The sequence below is a fragment of the Pseudochaenichthys georgianus genome, chromosome 9, assembly GCF_902827115.2.
Source record: "Pseudochaenichthys georgianus chromosome 9, fPseGeo1.2, whole genome shotgun sequence".
Classification (NCBI taxonomy): Eukaryota; Metazoa; Chordata; class Actinopteri; order Perciformes; family Channichthyidae; genus Pseudochaenichthys; species Pseudochaenichthys georgianus.
This window is the reverse complement of record NC_047511.1, coordinates 17,364,846-17,385,442: the sequence shown is the minus strand read 5'-3', so window position 1 is coordinate 17,385,442 and position 20,597 is coordinate 17,364,846. Positions and strand designations below refer to the sequence as shown.

The following is a 20,597-nucleotide window of genomic DNA, read 5'->3' as shown; positions in this document are numbered from 1 at the left end:
ATAAAAGTATAATAACAGTATATTTGTGTTTCTGCACATATTTGTGTAGACTTGAACGATCTTTCTATGCAAAATCCTCTACATAATGCCTTCAAAGATGAGTGTGCTTTTGATTAAGCACCACTGTGTGTAGTTGGTTGTACAAAGTGTGTGACATTTGGTGCAAAGGTTTGGTTTTGGTAAGTGTTTATGTAGTTTTGAATGCAGTCATTCATTTTGCAAGATATACGAGGTGTTTTGCACTTTGGGTGTCCAGGATGTTATACATTTATGTATATATTTTCTTAATATTTGAATTTGTATTCCTCCGGATTGTGAGAAACAGCATTTGATCTCCCTGTTTGTATCTCACACACAGACATACACAATTATAAATGTTTGCTGTGTGCTAGTAGTAAAAACGGATTGTATTAGTTGATTATTGTACCTTAGGTGAACATCAGTCCATATTTTAGAACACATTTCTTCTTGCCACTGTATATATATTTTTGATGCATTTAATTAGACATTACACATTTCAATCCATTTCACAGTGAAGCGATGTGGACTGAAGTCTGGGCGCGGGCTTCCTTGTGCGTAGCTGAGCCTCTCATGTCTGACTTGGAGGGCACTGTGAGTTTTAAGCAGCTTACGATACTCAGCATTGATGTCGCAGTTCCTCCTCCCCAGATCAGTGTACTCCTGCTGCAGGTGGTACAGCGCCGTTCTGCTCTCATCCAGGGCCGTCTTCTGTTCGCTGAGCCTGAGATCAGAGTCGCTGGTGTGTCGTCCGTTTGTCTCTGCACGTTGTTGTTCCTGAAGCATGGGGAAGATTTCCTGAGCTCTCTGCAGAACCCCGGCCAACCTGTGCTTCTCCTCCAGAGTTTCAATCTGCCTTGTCAATGCTTCCTTGAGCTCGACACGATGCTTCTCACACCTGCTTTTCTCTTTTTCCAGAACAGAGGAGATGTGATCGAGTCTCCGCTGCAGCTCAGAGTTTCTCGTCTTGTCCTGTTTCAAGGCTTCTTCCAGTTCTGCCTGGCTTTTCTGGGTCTCTGACTCCTTTGCTTTGAACTCATCTACCACGCACTGGAGCTTAGTGATGGTAAAGTGGTTCTCCGAGATGGTATCATCTTTCCGTGACAGCATCTCTTCATTGCGCTTAGAGAGAGCGCTGTGTTCAGATCTCACTCTGTCATAGTCTCTCTCCAAGACATGGAGTTTAGCCCTGATGTCTGTCTTCTCCATCCTCAATGTCTGCATGTCGTTCCTCAGACGTTCTGTGGACATGGATGCTTCCCTCAGCTGGTTAGTGAGGTTCGTCAGTGGTCCAGCTTCAGCATGCTTTTCTACAACCATCTTCTCAAAGCGCTTCTTCTCACTTTTGAGAGACGACCTGAGAAGTTTCTCGGCTGTCAGGCTCTTTGCCAAAGCCAGAGTCTTCTCAGACAGCTCTTTCTCTTGGCTCTGGATCTTTTTGTTGGCCATGGAGAAATTAGACTTCTCTTTCCTAATGGCCTCCTCCACTCTGCGGCAAGTTTCTCTTTCTGCCTGAAGCTGATTCTCTTCAAACTGCTGTGGATTTAGAGCAGCTTCCAGGTCACCTTGCAGCCTTTTGTTTTGAGAGGCCAGGTGTTGGTTCTCCTGAGTCAGACGGGCCAGTTCTTGTGCATCCTTCTTCTGCTCGGAGACAACAGCCTCGTGGTCCCTCTGCAGCGAGCAGCTTTTTGTACGCTCTTCTTTGAGGTCTGAAGCCCACTGGTTCACTTTCTCCTGCATTGAGGAAACAATGCTGACCTTGGCTTCATTGTCGCTTTGGAGACTCTGGAGATTTGAGCGCAGGGATTCAATGTCATTGTCTTTTGTCAGACTTTCCTCCTGCTGCTCATTGAGACGATCCTTGAGTTCTTTTTCTTCCAGAATCAGCTCTGAGATCTGTCTTTTCGATTCCTGCAGATCTTTCCGGAGCTTCTCAATCACCTTCTTGTCCTCCTCAAGCTCAGAGGTCATTTCAGAGATTGTGTCTTTCAGCTTTTCTTTCTGTGACTTTTTGAAATCAGCCATTTGTGCCTTCAGGCACTCCCTTTCAACACGAAGGGAGTTCTTTTCAGCTTGCTTCCTCTCAAGAGCCTTTGCAAGAGCGTCTTTTCCTTTTCGCTCCTGCTTCAGGGCTTCTTTGTGTTGAGCTGTAGCTGTTTTCTCTTTCTTCAAAGCCTCCTCAAGAGCAGCTTTGGCTTTTCTCTCTTTCTCCAGGGCTTCATGAAGACCAGGTGATTTCTTAGATCTCTCAGATCTCTTAGATCTCCTAGATCTCTCAGAGTCCTCTGTCTGTGAAACATAAAACATTATAATTGTGTTGTCTATGTGCAGTATTTTTAGATGTTAAAGATGTCTACTTTTGAACAATATTTGATGGAACTCTTATCTTACCTCATCGACAGAAGAGTAGCTGTAGTCTTTGCTCCTGCTAGAGTCAGAGGGCTGTTCCTTGAAGTGTACATCTTTCTTAATGTCTTTCTCAGCCTCCTTTGCAAACTCCTGCACCTCCTCAATCTCCTCCTCAATCTCCTCCTCTATCTCCTCCTCTATCTCCTCTTCTGTCTCCTCTTTTCTCACCTCAATGTCTTTAGAGGAATGATTTCCCGGGAGCCAAGAAGAGTCGAGGTACTGCATGGAGAAGACTGATTTACGTCTGTCCATTTTCTTATTGTGAAGAAATGGCTGCAAACTACTGATAATGTGGATTCAATGTAGCGGGGATAACACCTGGTGTGTTATAACCCTGTGTGAACTGCAGTGAGTGATCTGTATGCCACCTGAGAGACCTGCAGTGACCAGGGTCCTTGTGTCTTCTTCAAAACATTCAGTATTACATCATCTTTACTGACACATTCTACATTCCTGAGTTCCAATGGCTGAGTTCTCTGAAGTGCCTTCACAACTCCGTAGCATTCATCTATTTGCAATTCACAAATGTATGTCTTATTGAAATAAACATTATTTAATTTGACATTCTTGTTTATCTTATTCTATTCAACATGTATAGACTTCTGCATTATGTGGTCACTTGCCACATAATGCTTATTTTATTTTGCATGTATAGTTCACTTCTTCTGCATTACTTGCACATTTGTCTTGCAACATAACCTTGCACTATTGTATTACTACTCTGGTACTATTTTGATAGTCCATTGTTATGTTTGTATTTGTTCTATTGTTTTATGTTGCATTGTTAGAGGTGCCTGGGTCTAAAGATGTCCATTGCCCTCACTACACTTAGCTTCTGACAATAAAGCCTTTGAATCTTATATAATGAAACTTTAAAGCCTTCTTCCTTCTCTAGTTATATACATTCTTATAGTTGTAACATGCCAGGCAAACACACTATCTGCATTACATCCAAAAAGTTGTTGGGGAAATTATGTTTTGGATGCTTTGACCCTTTAAGCATCTTCTAAGGCAAGCAAAGTCCTCAAAGGCTTTCCCACAATGGAACTCCTGCATGGACTCGGTTTTGTATTGGAAGATTAAACATGATAATCAAAACGCCTTACAAATTGAAACATCAATGTTTCTGTATGTAGTCAGGTTTTGAAATATAAATAGGAAGCTGAATTCAGACACATTTAAATCAGGAATTGAGAGTAATAGTGCTTTCTTTTTTTAACGTATTTTTACAACCTAGGTTTTATTTTTAACCTTATAAGAATACTCTTATTCATTTTTTGTTCATATATATATATTGGTTTAAAATAATGTCTACTTTTAAAGTAATTGGAGTTATTACTAAAATAAACAGACTCTCAAAATAAACTCCCTGCAGTCATGGAAAGGCCACATCTCTTATTTTAAAGCAGGAGTTGCACGCAATTACTCTGGGTGATTTCTGATCCAATAAGCATATACCTACTAACAGAAGTGTAACAAAAGATAATTTATTGATAAATATATTTTAATTAGATAAACATATGTAAAATATGTGGAGGCCAGAGAACACTTTAATTTACATTCTCGGTTTTGCAATATTATTTTAATGTCACACTTCTTTACCTGTGGTTAGAATACCAACACTGATTTTCAGTCTGCATAGTGGGTTAACATCTTTAGTATACAGTCTATGGTTAAAATACAGTTGACACTGCTATACAAAACACGTTATATTTCAAGACACTTCATTTAACCACTAGATGGCGTTATTGGTCAATGTCACAAGGACAACACAGGAACACAACAATACAAACGTGTAGATATATTGTGATAAATTCATGAAATAAAGACATAATTTAGAAGAGAACAGCTGGTCATGTGAGTGGATTGAGTCCACATTATGCAAGAGTCAGCAAGAGTCTAGTGTTTACATACATATAATTAATCAAAACTAAGCAGGTTTATACCGTATCAGAATCTGAGCCAACTGACTGCTATGGCTGTTAAAATGAATACATTATAATTAGGAGTGTGGGTAGCTCTTGGTCTATAACTGGCTGTTATTACCAGTATCACTTGTAACAGTCTGGACGACAATCACGCATGCGCAGTCGCTGCTTTACCAAGGCTGGAATGATAATTAAATTTCTATGGGCAGAGCGCGAACACACCACCGGTCCTCCCTGCAGAGCGCCAGCCACTTAGGTATGTGTTTATCTGGTAACTAACATGAGGCGTTTAGTACAGAGATAGATTTTAAGACGGAAAGCCTCTGTACGTCGTGTTTCTTCACCGGAGAGCACTCCCCTTTTTCTGCCTGGCGTTTTGTTTGAGCGGAAAGCCTGCCGTGGAGCGGTTGTCACACAGGCCGCGGATCGGGTCTTGTTGCTGGGAGGAGACCATCCAGACTCGCCTCCCTGTTAGCATTATTAGCTGGCTACGATGCACCGCTGCTGCTGGTGTATTTTCTACACGACAGGCCACTGTAAAGCGAGGCAGGACCTTGGATAACTGTTTATACCAACGGAACTGAAGGGTGACTTGGAGAAACACCACACCTTTCAAGGTAACGTCTTCCCCGCTTGCTAACGTCACACACGGGGCCGACGAATGCAGCTCCTGTAACGTTAACGTTACAGTACACATCAGCTAGCTAACGGTTAGCGAGCTGCTTTACGTCTGCATGCATGGTCGTGCAACTAATCTAATGTTAGGCAAATGTGTACCATGTCTGTAAGCGGCTCATCCCTCGTTGTTTAGGTTAACATATCACCAGGTACAAAGCTAATGTTTTGATTATAGCTAATTTAGGTTATTAGCTATTCCCTAGCTTGTTCATCAGGCCAGCATTGGGACGTTAATGATAACATCAGTGATGTAAAGTAACTAAATATATTTACTCATGTACTGTACTTAAGTACAATTTTGAGGGACTTGTACTTTACTTGAGTATTCAAATGTCACTTGTTCTCCTACCCTACTTCAATTAAGAGGTACATTGTGTACTCTACTACTTACTGAACGACATTTATTTAATACTTGTAGTTACTTTGCAGATTTCTGATTACTGTTATGAAATGCAATCAACACTGAAATAAGACTTGAGTTATACCTGGAGTAAATCCTGCAGTATACAAAGGAATCAATATTAGCTCCACCTTTACCAGCTTTGATAAACACATGCATGTATCTAAAATAATATATATATATATAATTCCCAAATGGTCCAATCTCCATAATTACAACGTTTACTTTTGGTACTTGAAGTATAATTTGATGCCAATACTTTTGTACTTGAGTAACATGTTAAATTCAGGACCGAGTATTCCTGCTTTCTGATACTTCTACTTTTACTTAAAAAGACCATCTGAGTAGTACTTCTTCCATCTCTGGGTAACATAATGTTGAGTTGGTAAGTTGAGGATATTCCACGATATAACATGTTGTTATCTTACGTCATAAACTACCTTAGTGTCATTTTCTGTGTAATGTTAAGCAGGTGTTTGCGCTTGTTTTTCTACAATGTTGTGGTCCTTCATTTCAATACTATGGAGTCGTGTCCAGCAAAAACAAGTGACCAATGCGATATTGCGATGGTAATATCTAGGCAGCAAATCAGCCTGAAAGTGCTTTGAGTTTGATACGGCCTCTGATTAGAAACATGAGTCTACTAGACCTAGGCCACTGCAGATGGCCCGGCATACAGTAATAAATAATACGATTTTTTTTGGGCTACAAGTGCTTCAGAGGAGAGCTGACTACAACATGAAAACAAAAATATGAACCAAATGAATTAAATCTGTTTTAAGAGACAGAGGACATCATTTCTTTCACTGAGACACCAAACATGTTCTTCAGGGGTGGCTTTTTTTGTTGTTGCCGGATTTGGGTAATATCAATAAGAGGCATAGGTTAGCTTCCTCAACTATCAGTAAGAGTTCTCCGTTTCTTACTGTCAACATGGGCTTCCTGCATGTCATTTTGGTTCAAGCAATACAATGATATTTTATTGAGAGAAAAACACAAGTTACAGCCCAACATCAGATACCATTTGCTATTCATAATGACCATACCGTTTCATATTTGAATACAGCACTGTTTTCAGTCACTGTTGGCCTTTTTAATGTAGTCATTTAAGTACCACATGAAGCAAAGACACTGTCCCGACACTCATCAAGCATCGACTTAATGATTGTGATTATGCCAGCAAAGATGCCACTTTGGAGCTTCTCTAAACAGCGAGATGTGAGCCTGGGTGACTACTAAAGGGAGGGGTAACTACAGCAGTACTTTACTTAATCATCACCTTAAAGCAGATGGAGATTTTATTTAATTAATAATTGAATAATCACTCCAATAGAGCATCAAGCCACTCTCACAAGCCATGTCGATGACTTTACCACTTTGTCGATTATGGATGGCGAGTGTCTTCTACTCGGCACTGTGTTCAGTATAATGGAACATGTTTATTTTTTCAGGATGGATGTTGATTTATGTGCTGGCGGGGACAGCACCAGAAGAAAAGTGGACTTGGCTGGAGTTTCGGACGTCACAATGGACCTCGTACCATTGGAGATGTACGATTCTGCCAGAGCAAAAATAGCTGCCAACCTGCGGTGGCTGTTTGCCAAAGCATATGGCATTGGTGAGTAATAATATTTACATTATGCTGGACAAACAATAAATATGTTTATTTTCTTTAGATTTCCATTGGCTTACATGACCTACTTACTTTATGTATATGTATGTGTATATATATATATATGTATATATTATATATATGTGTATATGGTTTATTAAAAACTAGGATAGTGGTATCTGCAGCATATTTTCCTCATATCATAGTTATTTCAGAGGTTAGTGTTGCATACTTTTTCAAAATGTTATCCACGTACTGCCACCATTGTGTTAAACTTCCATGATGAAACATAGACAGGAAAAGGGAAAGAAAGCCAACATGAATTCCCCCATGACACTTGGCAGCAGCTGAAGCCTCCCTCACTGACTCACCAGATCCTTCCATGCTTGTTTGTCGGCCAGTGAGATTGAACCCAAATGAGGCTGAGTGACAGGAATTGAGGATTAGGGTTCATTTGGCAGTCTGGACTCAGAGCATGGAAAATACTGATCTGCACCCCCCCCCCCCCCCCTAATATGGGATTGGCCTGTAACTGGGCTTTTCAGTCTTGTCTGTGCTTGCAACAGTCTACTGATGAATACAAGATGAGTTGTATGGAATTGCATTTGAGGACAACCCTTAAGTAGAAATGTCCTTGTGGCTGCAGAACAAGCAACCTTGGAAACCCCGGGCACTATTACTGCTTATCTTCTGTTGTTTTCTTCATGTCCTAAGTGCACTTTCTCTTCCTGGGTGCAGCTAGTGCATGATGAAGCAAACTATTCATATTTTCTTTATGTTTAGAAGAATGTATTGTAGATGTAAAGTTTGGGTAAACCTAAAGTCTTCCTAGTCAGTTAACAGTTAGTTTGAAAGTCAGGCGGCCATATGAACCTTTACACAGGTTTTGCTTGCTGTAATTTGTGTTATTCCTGTTGGTAAGTGGCTGTTAAATATCTTCGAATATGTTCTCTATGTAAGTTCGGGTAGACAAAATCTACGGTTAGGGTTAGCCAAATTGTATTTAGATGTATCTGAAGATATATGAGATCAGCAGTCTGAGGTGATCAAGTCAATTGGAGATATCTTCTAAAAATGTTTTTAGTGTAACGTTTTCTTGAACAGCTGTGAACCTAGTCTACAAGGCTGATATGGCACCTTTGCAACCAATCTTACCTTCATGATGATTATTGTTTTGTTAAATGAATGTGATGTTGATTCCAAAGACAGATGTGCTGCTGTTGGAATGTTATTAAGTTATATTTAGAGGTTTTTAACACCCAGTTGTCTATACTGCCAATAACTATCTTATTGGCATATACTGGTTTTGACCAAGTTACACAACATCATAGCTTTTTTGAATTAGTGGTGGTTGTCAGCTGTGTTGTTTTATCCTAACTGTATCCACAGATGTTGAGAGCAGTGAACAGTCAAATGTACTTTTCTTGAAACAGACTCCTACCCTTCAAATCTACCAGCCACTAAACTGTTGGCATGTTTTCAGATCAGATACACTATATATTATCATAGGCTTTGGAGTCCAGTGTTTCTTTGTGCATACCTATATATATTATCCATGGGTAAAAAAAACCTGCTGTGTGAGAATGTTGACCTCATTTCTCTCCTAGAGCCTCCTCTCACATTATAAATATTTAACCTCTTAACGCAGACATGGCAACGGAGAACATCCTGACTGTTTGGCATTTGCTTAATCATCCCTCCTGGAAAGGTTGCAGGATGAACACCACAGAAAGCCGCCATTGTTTTTAATCCAGGGCTGCTAGTATCTACCTTTTGGTTTGCAACACAGTGTCTCCTTATTGTAGAAGTTAAGCTAAGTCAGTGCAAGCCTTGGCTATCTATTGCACAATGCCCTTCATTCACTGCTTTGAATGTCTGTTGCATCAATGTAATCGTCCATCAGGATTTAACAGGCTCATACAAGCTTGTCTTTGCATTCTGCGGTCACATTTAAATCTGTGGTCATTACACAGATGTTCCTACTGCCCCAGGCACTCATAATAAACAACTGACAGTACGATTGGAGATTTCATGGTAATCCAGGTTGTGGGTGGAAAGCTACTGTCTGTTTTTTTTAGGCCCAGCGTTTGCCCTAGCATGTTCATTAAGTTAAGGCATTTGCTTGCTCAGCTCACTGTCTGTACTCGCTGGCCCTAGCTAACGATGCACGCATAAAGATGGAGCATAACAACATCTTTGCACAAGCAATAAGCATGCATCGCAAATGATTTGGACGTACAGTTACAACAGAAAGCACACATTTTCTCCAAAGCTTTGGCAGCAGTGAGCGAGTCATCTCTCAGGTGCAGCCGCAACTATCTTCCTCCCCTGGGAACTGAATATACTAGGCCCCTTTGATTCCCCCCCTGTGGCTCTTATGTAGGGATGCACGATATTGGTTTTTTGAAACCGATACCGATAACTTCCTGCTTCTCAAGACCGATACAGATAACAAAATATTTTTTACTCCACTAATTATTTTAACGCGATTAACGTATGTGTATTTTTTTTTCCTCGGCCGCCCCGTAGTTTCAGAGCGCATCGAGTTTAAAATACCATCTACAAGCTGCTGCTGACAGCCCCGCTCCTGCCGCCCGCTTGTGGCAGACCACACTTCCACGCTCACCGGCAGGCACCGACTGGCCATCGGGAGGACCGGGAGGGTGTGTATGTGTGGCGTGAGCGAGCGAGAGAGAGACCTTACGTGCATTGTTGTTGTTAGCGCAGCTATCTAGCACCAGATGCTAACGGATATAAGGAGCTGTTTAAATGAAAACAGAGGAGCGACATTTCGCCACAACTGCGGGACATTGTACTGCCAGAAACAAACAGCGGCGTATAAACGAGTGACGTGGTTCTATCTTAATTAAGTGTAGTCATGTTTGGGGATGGTCAGGGATTCAGGTGTGTTTAGTGTGTATTCATTACCGTGCGGTTGGCGATCACAATGTCTGTACACATGCTCTCCTGTCCTGCTGACACAGCGGCTCCTCAGCTTGTCCTTAGCCGTGCTCGTGTTGTGGTGCGGCTCATGCTCCGCTGACTCTGCCGTTGCACATCCCAGTTGTTTTTCAGCCAGAGCACATCCTCATGCTCCACCCCATCTCTGTTATTAAATGTTTCTGCTTGGCCCATGGTGGCAGGAGGGCGGGCGGGGGGCAGCTGCCACACAACATCATTGTCTTCGTAATGAAGTCAAACGTGAAGTCTCTCCCCAGCCAGACCCCTTTTGTTTTTACACACAAGCATTACCCCTGTTCTAGTCTGTCTATGTACCGAGACACAGCTCTCTAGGAATGACCCACACTACTTGTAGCTGTGCATAATAGATGAATGCTGTTGTACAATAACATCCTTATTTGCGCTAATTTGTGCAGTGACAGTTTGTCGGCGAGGCTTCTGTTGTGTTAATGCAGCGGCATACACAGTGAGCATGATTCATTCTGTCTGAGCATCAGCAGCGACTTACATAAGGGTTGTGTTTATCATATTAATATGGCCATTTCAGTTTATACCTTATCATGCAATCTCATTCTTACATATCTTTATAGCTGTATGTTAGATTTGATGCGTCAAACTAAAGGCTCGTAATCACTCCCTGACGGAGATGTCCTGAGCCTATTGTAAGGTTTGGGATATCCCCACTTCCATGACAACACTGTGATGCACCACTTTGCACAGGAAGAAGCAACAACAGAACAGAGCAGCACTTTGGTCAGGAGCGATCTTAAAACAAGACTGAATATATTAGAAACTCTCCTTTTGATGTCAAGGATTTGATCCTATTCTAGGATACTTTTGAGTAAAAATCAAGACGGTTGCCACTTACGGGGTAATACCACACATTTATACATTAGGATAAAACCACAAAATATAATATGATGTAGGCCGCAAAATTAACTTAACTGTAAATGACTGCTGACTGCCACACATGTCCAATCACAGTCCGTCGCCCTACCACAATACGCTACAATAGCCACAAATTAATTCTAGTGAAATGGTGTCCCCATAGTCATTTGAACCGGAAAGCAGATTTCCATTTGAACTGGGCAGTTAATTTGTGCTCCATGTACTAGGATCTACAAAACCAGCTGGAAGGAGCTGCCTTCCTGTTTGCTGACGTGTGTCTCTCTTTGTCCTGCCAGTCAGAGCAGACGCTAAGACCCCTTCACATGCACCCATACGGCTTATGCTGTGCTCCTGCAGCTCTGCAGATTGAACAGAAAACAGTTCTTTCTGTCACCACATCGTTTTATATAGTGCAGGGTTTTGGACAGATTTTCAGACTATTTTAAGCCTCTGTTTGCAGTATAAATGATGTGTACATGCCTGAAGTCAACTGCTTCAACCTTTGCCCTTATATGGCTGTGATTTCTGCTATCGAGTGACTTCACATCCAAAGCAACAGAAACTCTGGTGCAGGTCATTGTTTCCTTTTCTCTCTTTTTTCTTTTTGAGTCCAGTATTGTTATGCAAAGCCCACCGTGTCACCTGAGAGGCCTGCTCTCACAGAGCACTCAGATTAGCAAGGATCTGTTTCCCAATGAGCTCCTGAGGCAGTAAGCTATGACTTACACTTACAAACGGCCATGTTTGCTCCATGTACACTAACGCAGGCGTAGAACAAATATTACATGGAAAGTTGTCACATTCCTGTGTCCTGTTGACGCTGAAAACGTTTGATGGGTGTATGCTGAAGCAGATGGAGATGTAGCACTGTCATATTCATACGGTATCTTACTATAGTGTTTTACCAGCTAACCCATATGTCTATCTTAAACAACACATGGCTTCCCTAACCACCTTCTTCATTGCAGACCATATTCCAGAGGATTTAAGGGACCCCTTCTACACAGACCAGTACGAGCAGGAACACATAAAGCCGCCTGTCATCCACCTGCTGCTGTCCTGCGAGCTCTACTGCCGTGTCTGCGCCCTCATCCTCAAGACGGAGCAGGCGGCGTCCCTTCAGTCCCACCTGTCCGTCATCCAGGCCCTGTCCAGAAAGGGCATTTATGTTGTGGAAAGTGACGATACTCCCGTCACAGATGAGGACCTGGCCTGTGTGCCCATCAAAATGGTGAGTGTTTGGACTTAATGTTTAGGTACATGTGTTGGCTTTATACTCCTATTGCATTCAGCACCAGGCAAGCAATACATGATGTTGAGGTAGCTTTGATCAACCTGTAGCACACATTTCCTTTCAGAGAAGAAGGAAATCAGGGCAGAGGATCTAACAACTTTGCACATGACCTGTAACATCCACAGCTCTTCCTGCTTCTGATGTGTTATCTTTCCACAGAGAGACTAGTGGAAAAGGCTTCTGCTTCTATCCAGCAGTTCAATCCATCTCAGATACGGAACTAATATCTACTGTGTACTTTAAAACCTTGTTTATATGATATATACTGCATATAGATATAGGTGAGTTAGAGACATATTTTTCTGCTTAATTTAGCTGAAGGTTTGGCCGCTTCCTTATAATTTCTTATTCAAAGTAAGAGGTGGAATTTGACTGTTACTCATGCTGGTCGTGTGAGGATTATCATGCAAGATAAGGCTGTGATGATTAGGGATTGCTTTATGTGTGTTATATTGCTATGCAATGTTATGTTGAGTGTGTATTGGGTTTATGAGTGTTCACATAAACATCAACTGACTTTATTACTCCGTCAAAGATATCCACTTCTATCTAAAATGTATATTCATACACAAATAAATCATTCCAATAAGTAATTGGGGCCTGTGTCCTCTCAGAACCTGAAGTTTAATCATCCGTTTTAAGCGGGTTAGTTTTGTGCTAATTCTTCTTAGAATGGATTTTATTGTTGGTGAAATGTTTCTCACCTACGTTAAATCTTTTAAGAGCATTTGCTAAATTCTTGCACTTGGAAATCTTCCCCTTTTTGTCCTCGATCACCCTGTTGGTATACTTTTATCCAGCCGTTCTACCCTACTAGTCTTTAGTTTGATTTTTAATGGAAAATATCAATATGATGTCAGAAAAGATCTTATGCGTGACGCTGTTGTTGGCTAGGCTCTACTGAAGTTTTGTGTAGTCTACCTATTACCTAGTAATTACAGTACCAATTACAGGTACTGTAAGTCATCAGCAGCACCACGTCTCAGCGTGAAGAATAAAGTACAGGACACCCCCCTCCCTCCTCTGTGTAGCAATGAGATCGGATGTCTCACGATTTCACCAAGAGCACTTAAGCTCACACAGCATAGATAAACACCAACCTGCTAACTCGCTCACAGATACCTCATTCACACCAATGGTGTTTCAGGCCCGGTTCGGAGCTGGAGTTTGAAAAGCACCGGCTTTTCCTGTTCACACCGCAGCGGAGCAGCCTCTTAGCTCCGGAATCCGGTTAATTTCAAGCACCAACAAATTGTCCGGCTAGAGCAAAAGCACCATATACGCCACGCTTACTGTACGTCGAGGCGGGGGCGGGGGCGGGATCAACTCCTAAACAACAACAAAAAGCCGGCGTTTTATCCAGTTTGTACACAACGATGGAGAAACTTAACAAGCAGCAGTGGTCCACTGAAGAGACCAGCTACCTGCTGGGAATCTGATCTTCCGAAGAGGTTCAGAGGAAGCTGGAGCACAATCGGCCATTGTTGTTGTTGTCGGTGTCAGCTGTGAGGGTTTCCGCGCGGTTTGGCTTTATGAAGCAGGCACGCAAACGGTTACGTCATGACGCAAACGATGACGCAATGACGCAGCACCAGTCGGACTCTGGGCGGTGTGAAAAGAGCCGGAGCTAAACCGAAGAGCCGGATCTGAACTTGAAAAGCTCTAGCACGGAGCTTGAACTGGAGTTGCATTGGCGTGAATGAGGTATCAGTCAGCTCCCTACCTTTTTTGTTACCATGGAAACCAGCTATGGTGTAGAGCAGGCTTCCTCTCTGCCGGCTTCGGCTCAGCAGGGATGCGCGTCTGCTTTTCCTGCTAGAGGCCTGACAAAAATAATCCACGCAGGCCGGTGTGATCGCAGCCAGACACAAAGCCTGGTGAGGGGAAGGGAAATCCTGAGCAGGACAGCGCTTATCTCTGATAGCCCGCTGGAACCCCCCACCCACTTTGCTGAGTTGACGAGACGTTTCTATAGCAACGTGCATTTTTTTTACTTTGTGTGAATGTAGCGGACTCTGCACCTTCAGAAAGTCCCTCTGCACCATGTCTGATTATGGTTTGGGGGAAACGGCTGGGCCTTGTAAAACCTTGAGAAGCTAGCCATGCTCTTTAGCCCATATAAACCTGTGTGTGTTGTCTTCTTGTCATACACACAGACAGCTCAGGGCGGCAGCAGCCCTCACCATGGGGCTCCATGTTGGAGGAGAACAAAGATGTAACGGCACATCATGACATGCTGTTATATTTGCCCTTTTGTTTATTTATTGAGCACTGCTTAACGACACCTGATTAGTAAAGGAAGTCATTTGACACTATAATTTTGCACAGACCTGAATCATCCTTTAAATACTTTTTTTAGTGAATCCTCTTAGGTCTTCATCCTTTGTTTATTCACTTCCCCCCCCCCCCCCCCCGACCTGTATCTTACCGTTTAGGTTTGTCTGGAGGTAGATTCTAACTGCTACTGTCAGTGTTGTCCATTTAGGTCGTGCTGTGGTGAAAGCTCAGATATCTCATTTGTTATGTTAACGAGCCATATCTCTCTGCACTTTAATCACCAATTAGGTGATGCACACGGCACTGACTGAGACATTTATATTTGTTGTAATGGATTCATGTGCTGCATAATTGTGATGGTTAACCTTTACTGGACTTTCTTTTCATACAATGATATTCAGAAAAATAGGTTTTTGTTTTGACAGCTGGGAACAACGATTTATTAGTATTTGGTCCGTGTTAAATCCCACCGTGACTATCAATAAGTAACAATATTACTGGAAGGCACCAGGTGTTAGGCCATTGTCAGCAGGGATCCACCTGCTGGGCCTCATGATTTGATAAAGGCTGGAGCCACACGAGAACAGTAACGCAAACAAACCAAAATCGTTATCAAAAAAGTCTTCCGTCCACACGCAATAGGCACCAGAAATGTGTCCTTCCACACGAGACAGCTCAACCCGCTGGAGACGCTGTAGTACATATGCCGGGCCTGTAAGTGGCGCTTTACTTCCGCTACACAAAATACACCAAAAGCAGCGAAGAAGACATCCGAGCATGGTTTCCATGGTTGCCCTTCTGTTTATTCTCCGTGGTGGATTTAGCCGCAGCGGTGGGGAGAGGCCGGGCTCTTTTTCCCCGTCAGCAGCAGCAGCTGATCTCAGATCTCTCTCTCTCCTGTCCGATTAGACTTCACTCGTGTTTATGTCCATATCGATCAGATCTAGCTAGTTCTAGCTAATGATATGACTGCCTGAGTGTCAAAGGACACCTAAACAATATGCAACATTTTGACCTGAGAATTTTAGGTTTCGGCTAATGGAAACTCTGCCATGCGGGGGGGAGGTCTGCTGGATGCACTGTCCTGCGAGATACCGGGACCTGGCTCGAAACACTCGGAAAACTGTTGTTGTTGGCGAAACACATCAGCAATGACGCAGGAGAGGTGGGGAGAGGCTGTTGCGTCATCGTTATCAGAAAATGATCGTATAGGGCGTAGACACGGAGCCGTTTGGCCCCCCAGAGCGTTTCGTAGGCAGATCTACCCACCTTTGGACCCGTTATCGTTATCTGCGTTTCCCTGTCGGCCTCGTGTGGCCGAACCGTCTATATGATAGAGAACTGTAGCGGATACGACCGTTCTCAAAGACGGGTAAAGGCAGACAGCCATTGTGCTGAATGAGAGGCGTCACCCTTGATTAATCCATGTCATGTTATTTAAAGCTACACAGTTTTATAGGAACCTTGGGATTGCCCCACTAGAAAACACTATTTATCTCATCCATGACATGTACTATCTGTTAACATGTAATCTCTTTGCGCCTATACTACAGGATATACGGTAGTCTAGGTTGCTCTCTTGAGGCTGTGTAACGCATGCGCAGTGAGTCTGTGTTAGACCTGGAGCATGAGGTCCACTGTTCGTTAATGGCTCTGTATTGGTGTTATGTACGTTGATGGAATAAATCAAGTTAACAGAAGATAAACGTCGTGTTTATTTGTAGTAGACTAACATTGGTAGCAGAGGATGGTTAGCAGAAGATGGCTACTGCTAACTACAAAGTTCCACCGAAGTTCGACGAATCCCGACCATACGAGTGTTGGAAAAATGAAATCGCCATTTGGCAGCTGGTTACTGAACTTGATAAGAAGAAACAAGCCCTCGCCGTTGTCCTGGGGCTGGAAGGAAGGGCAAGGGACATCGCCATGGAAATACCCGCTGTGGATTTGAACAACGACAATGGTATGGACACACTGCTAGCAAAACTAGATGGCATGTTTCTCAAAGAAGAGAGAGACCGCGCATACGATGCTTACTCTTTTTTTGACTGTATCAAAAAGGAGAGCTCCGTGTCCATGGCGGACTATGTGATTGACTTTGAACAGCGATACAACCGAATGAAAAAGTACGACATGACTCTTCCTGACGCCGTGCTAGCTTTTAAACTTTTGGACACGGCTTGTCTAGACGAGAAAAATAGACAAATGGCGCTGACTGCGTGTACAGATTTAACGTTTGCTGCAATGAAGTCCGCGCTGAAGAGGATCTTTGGGGGGAGAGTGCAAGGCGGCACATCAAACGGAATACATGTTAACGATGAAGCGTTATTCACAGAGCAACGCTCACAAGGAAGATTCAGACGTCCAACAACGCAGCAGTTTGGACAAGTTGGACAACAAAGGCAACAGTCACAGGGTACCAACCCACTGGATAGGTTCGGTAAGAGATCAAAATGTGCTATATGTCAGAGCACGTTCCATTGGGCTAAAGACTGTCCTCACAAGAGTAGCGAACAAGTAAAGCTAACTGAAGATGGAACAAAGGTAGAGGAATGTGACATTACACTGTTTACTAAAGCCTCACTGTCTGAATCAGAGGTATTCCTAACGGAGTCTTTAGGGACGGCTATCATTGACACTGCATGTACCCGCACAGTGTGTGGAGAAAAATGGTTGGACAGCTTTGTCGCTGATCTCAGTCAAAGTCAAGTGAACCAGATTGTGAAAAGTGAAACTCCAAGCTCCAGACCATTCCGTTTTGGAGATGGAAATATAGTGCATTCCTCCAGAATACTGCACCTGCCTGCCAAAATAGGACAGACAAAATGTCGAGTGGAAACTGAAGTAGTCAAAGCTGATATCCCACTACTTCTGAGTAAGACTTCACTGAAAAGGGCAGGAACCATCTTGGACATGGAGAATGATAGAGCTGTGATGTTTAAACAGAATATCCCTCTTGAACTCACCAGTTCAGGACACTACTGTATAGATATCAGAGACAAGGACACAGGATTGAATCAAATTGAAATGAAAGATGAGGTCCTTACAGTCACAGAAGACAGCCAGAATGAAGATGAGGTCCTTACAGTCACAGAAAATATGACCTCAAATGAGAAACACAAAGCTCTCCTGAAACTACACAAACAGTTTGGTCACGCCTCCGCAGAAAGACTACAGCGACTCCTCCGCAGTTCGGGAAATAAAGACAAAGATTGTGACACTATTTTACAACAAATAGTACAGGAATGTGACATATGCCAGAGATACAGCAAGACCAAGCCGAAGCCTGCTGTGGGCTTGCCTCTGGCTTCAGAGTACAATGAAACGGTGGCAGTGGACCTGCACGAGTTGGAACCAAGTTTATGGTACCTCCACATCATTGACCAATTTACACGTTTCAGCGCTGGAAGCATTGTGAAAACAAAGAACTCCTCTGTGATGGTGAACTCTTTCCTTCATACATGGATCAGTGTCCACGGCCCACCACGGAGAATTTACAGTGACAATGGAGGAGAATTCAACAATGCAGAGTTCCGTGACATGGCAGAGAACTTTAACATTGAGACAAAAACCACGGCTGGATACAGCCCCTGGAGCAATGGGCTACTGGAGAGACACAATCAGACCCTCACCAACATCATCCAGAAGGTCAGACGGGAAAATGGATGTGACTGGCAAACAGCCCTAGACTGGGCTCTCATGGCTAAGAACAGTATGCTCAATGTGCACGGCTACAGTCCTCATCAACTGGTGTTTGGCCAGAACCCCAACCTTCCTTCTGTACTGGTTGATAAACCACCTGCGCTAGAAGGTACCACTATGAGTGCTAGAGTAGGAGAGCACATTTCAGCCTTGCATGCCTCTAGAAAAGCATTTACTGAAGCAGAGTGCTCAGAAAGGATAAGACGAGCACTACGTAAGCAGCTCAGACCCACAGATGAGAAATATGAGATGGGTGACAAGGTGTATTACAAACGAGCTGAATGCACTGAGTGGAAAGGACCAGGGATAGTTATTGGTCAGGATGGGGCTGTTGTTTTTGTGAGGCATGGTGGTTGTCTAGTGAGAGTGCATCACTCTAGGCTTTCCAAGGTGAACACAAAGGTTAATGAAGAGCAAATGGTACAAAATGATGCTGACACAGAAGCAGGAAGTGAGCAAGGTATAAACAATGCAACTGGTAGTTTAGACAGTGAGCAAAATACAGAGAATGAACAACAATTCGGTGACAGGGAAGCCAATACAAGTGAAGCGATCGATCCTCCAAATACTTTGAGTAGCGTAACACAAACTGAAATGGCGCATAGGCCTAATGCCCATAATAATCCTGCCCCTTCTGCAGGTGTGAGTTTAAAAACAGGACAGACTGTAACATATATGAACAGAGGTGACAATACTCTACTTAAAGCAAGAGTCTTAGGGAGATCAGGCAAGGCTACGGGGAAATATAAAACCTGGTATAACATGCAACATCTAGAGAATGATGGTAGTGATGGGCAAAAGGAATCAATTGATATCTCACAGGTTGATAATCTCAACATTGAAACAGAAGACAGAGAAGCTGATGTACTTGTAACCAAAGACATCTCATTTGATGCAGCTAAACAGGAAGAAATAAAGAACTGGCACAATAATAATGTATATGAGGAAGTTGAAGATGCAGGGCAGAAATGCATTTCCACCAGATGGGTTTGTAGTCTTAAGGACACTCCCAAGGGTATAGTGCCTAAAGCCCGACTGGTTGCCAGAGGTTTTGAAGAGCTGAATATTCAAGATTTACCGAAAGATTCCCCTATATGTGCCACAGATTCACTTGGACTTATGTTATCAGTGATATGTCAAAACCAGTGGGAAGTCCATTCTATGGACATCAAATCTGCATTCTTGCAAGGTATGGAGCTATCCAGGGATATTTATATCCGCCCCCCTCTAGAGGCAGGATGTCAACATGTTGTATGGAAACTAAAGAAATGTGTATATGGTCTTGCAGATGCATCACTATATTGGTACAACAAAGTGAAGGAAATCATGCTGAGTACTGGTGGTAGAGTGTCACAGGTGGATCCGGCAGTCTTTTACTGGTTGGATGAGCAATGTAAGGTCACTGGGGTGCTTGCGTGTCATGTAGATGATTTTCTTTGGGCAGGCTCATCAAACTTTTCATCCAATGTGATCCCCCAACTGCAGTCTGCATTCAAGGTTGGGCGTGAGGAGCATGAAAAGTTCTCCTATGTAGGAATGGATTTGGTAACTGTTAACGGTGAAGTTCAGGTACATCAACAAAGTTACATGGAGAACCTGGAGCCTATTCCCATACAAGCAAGTCGGGCCACACAGAGAAATGAACCCCTCAACGAAACTGAGAGAGAGCAGTTACGATCAAAAATAGGACAGATCCTATGGGTTGCTAAACAGACAAGACCTGATGTAATGTTTGATTCATGTTGTTTGGCTTCTAATATAAAAGGGGCAACAGTACAGTCTGTTCATGATGCTAATAAGATCATCCGTAAACTAAAGTCTGAAAAGGTGACACTTAGATTTCAACATCTGGGAAACAGTGATGCTTTGAACTTGATAGTTTTCAGTGATGCTTCATTTGGAAACCTCCCAGACGGAGGCACACAGGGAGGTACTTTTATAACACTTATGGGAGAAAGAGGGAAGTTTTCCCCCCTCTGTTGGCATTCAAAGAAAATCAGACGAGTGGTTCGCAGTACCCTTGCAGGGGAAACTCTTGCCATGTCAGATGGGGTAGACAATGCAATTTTTCTAGCCACACTATTTTCTGAGCTCACTACTGGAAATGCTGGACTGAATGCACCCCCTGTACTCTGTGTGACTGATAACCACTCTCTGTTCGATGCGCTCAAGTCCACAAAACAAGTCACAGAGAAGAGACTCAGGTTGGAAATCAGTAGCATTAAGGAGCTCATACAGAGCAAGAGGATCAAGCAGGTGCGTTGGTCAGACACAAAATCTCAGCTCGCTGACTGTCTCACAAAAAAAGGAGCTTCGGCTCTTGTGCTCTTAAAAGCACTCAGTGAAGGACAATGGGATCTGGGTTAAAGTGTCTGTTGAAATGGAACATTGAAAACACCTTTGTTTATGTATTTGTTTCTTAAATGTTTC

The 20,597-nt window shown here is 43.0% G+C and overlaps 2 protein-coding genes across 2 annotated transcripts in view; one reads left to right on the top strand and one right to left on the bottom strand.

The window, feature by feature from the left end:
• Positions 1 to 483: 483 nt before the first annotated feature.
• Positions 484 to 2,913, bottom strand: LOC117452946 (restin homolog). Its single transcript, XM_034091772.1, has 2 exons — positions 2,410 to 2,913; positions 484 to 2,307 (listed from the first exon to the last, which is right to left on the bottom strand). The coding sequence occupies exons 1-2, from the start codon at positions 2,677 to 2,679 to the stop codon at positions 502 to 504; spliced, it is 2,076 nt and encodes a 691-aa protein (XP_033947663.1). The 5' UTR covers positions 2,680 to 2,913; the 3' UTR covers positions 484 to 501.
• A 1,629-nt stretch (positions 2,914 to 4,542) lies between these two features.
• camsap1b (calmodulin regulated spectrin-associated protein 1b) overlaps positions 4,543 to 20,597 on the top strand; it is a 29,504-nt gene continuing 13,449 nt past the window's right edge. The window contains 3 exon segments of the mRNA XM_034090538.1: positions 4,543 to 4,972; positions 6,885 to 7,051; positions 11,863 to 12,125. Of these exon segments, the coding sequence (XP_033946429.1) occupies positions 6,886 to 7,051; positions 11,863 to 12,125 (429 nt within the window). The 5' untranslated portion in view covers positions 4,543 to 4,972; position 6,885.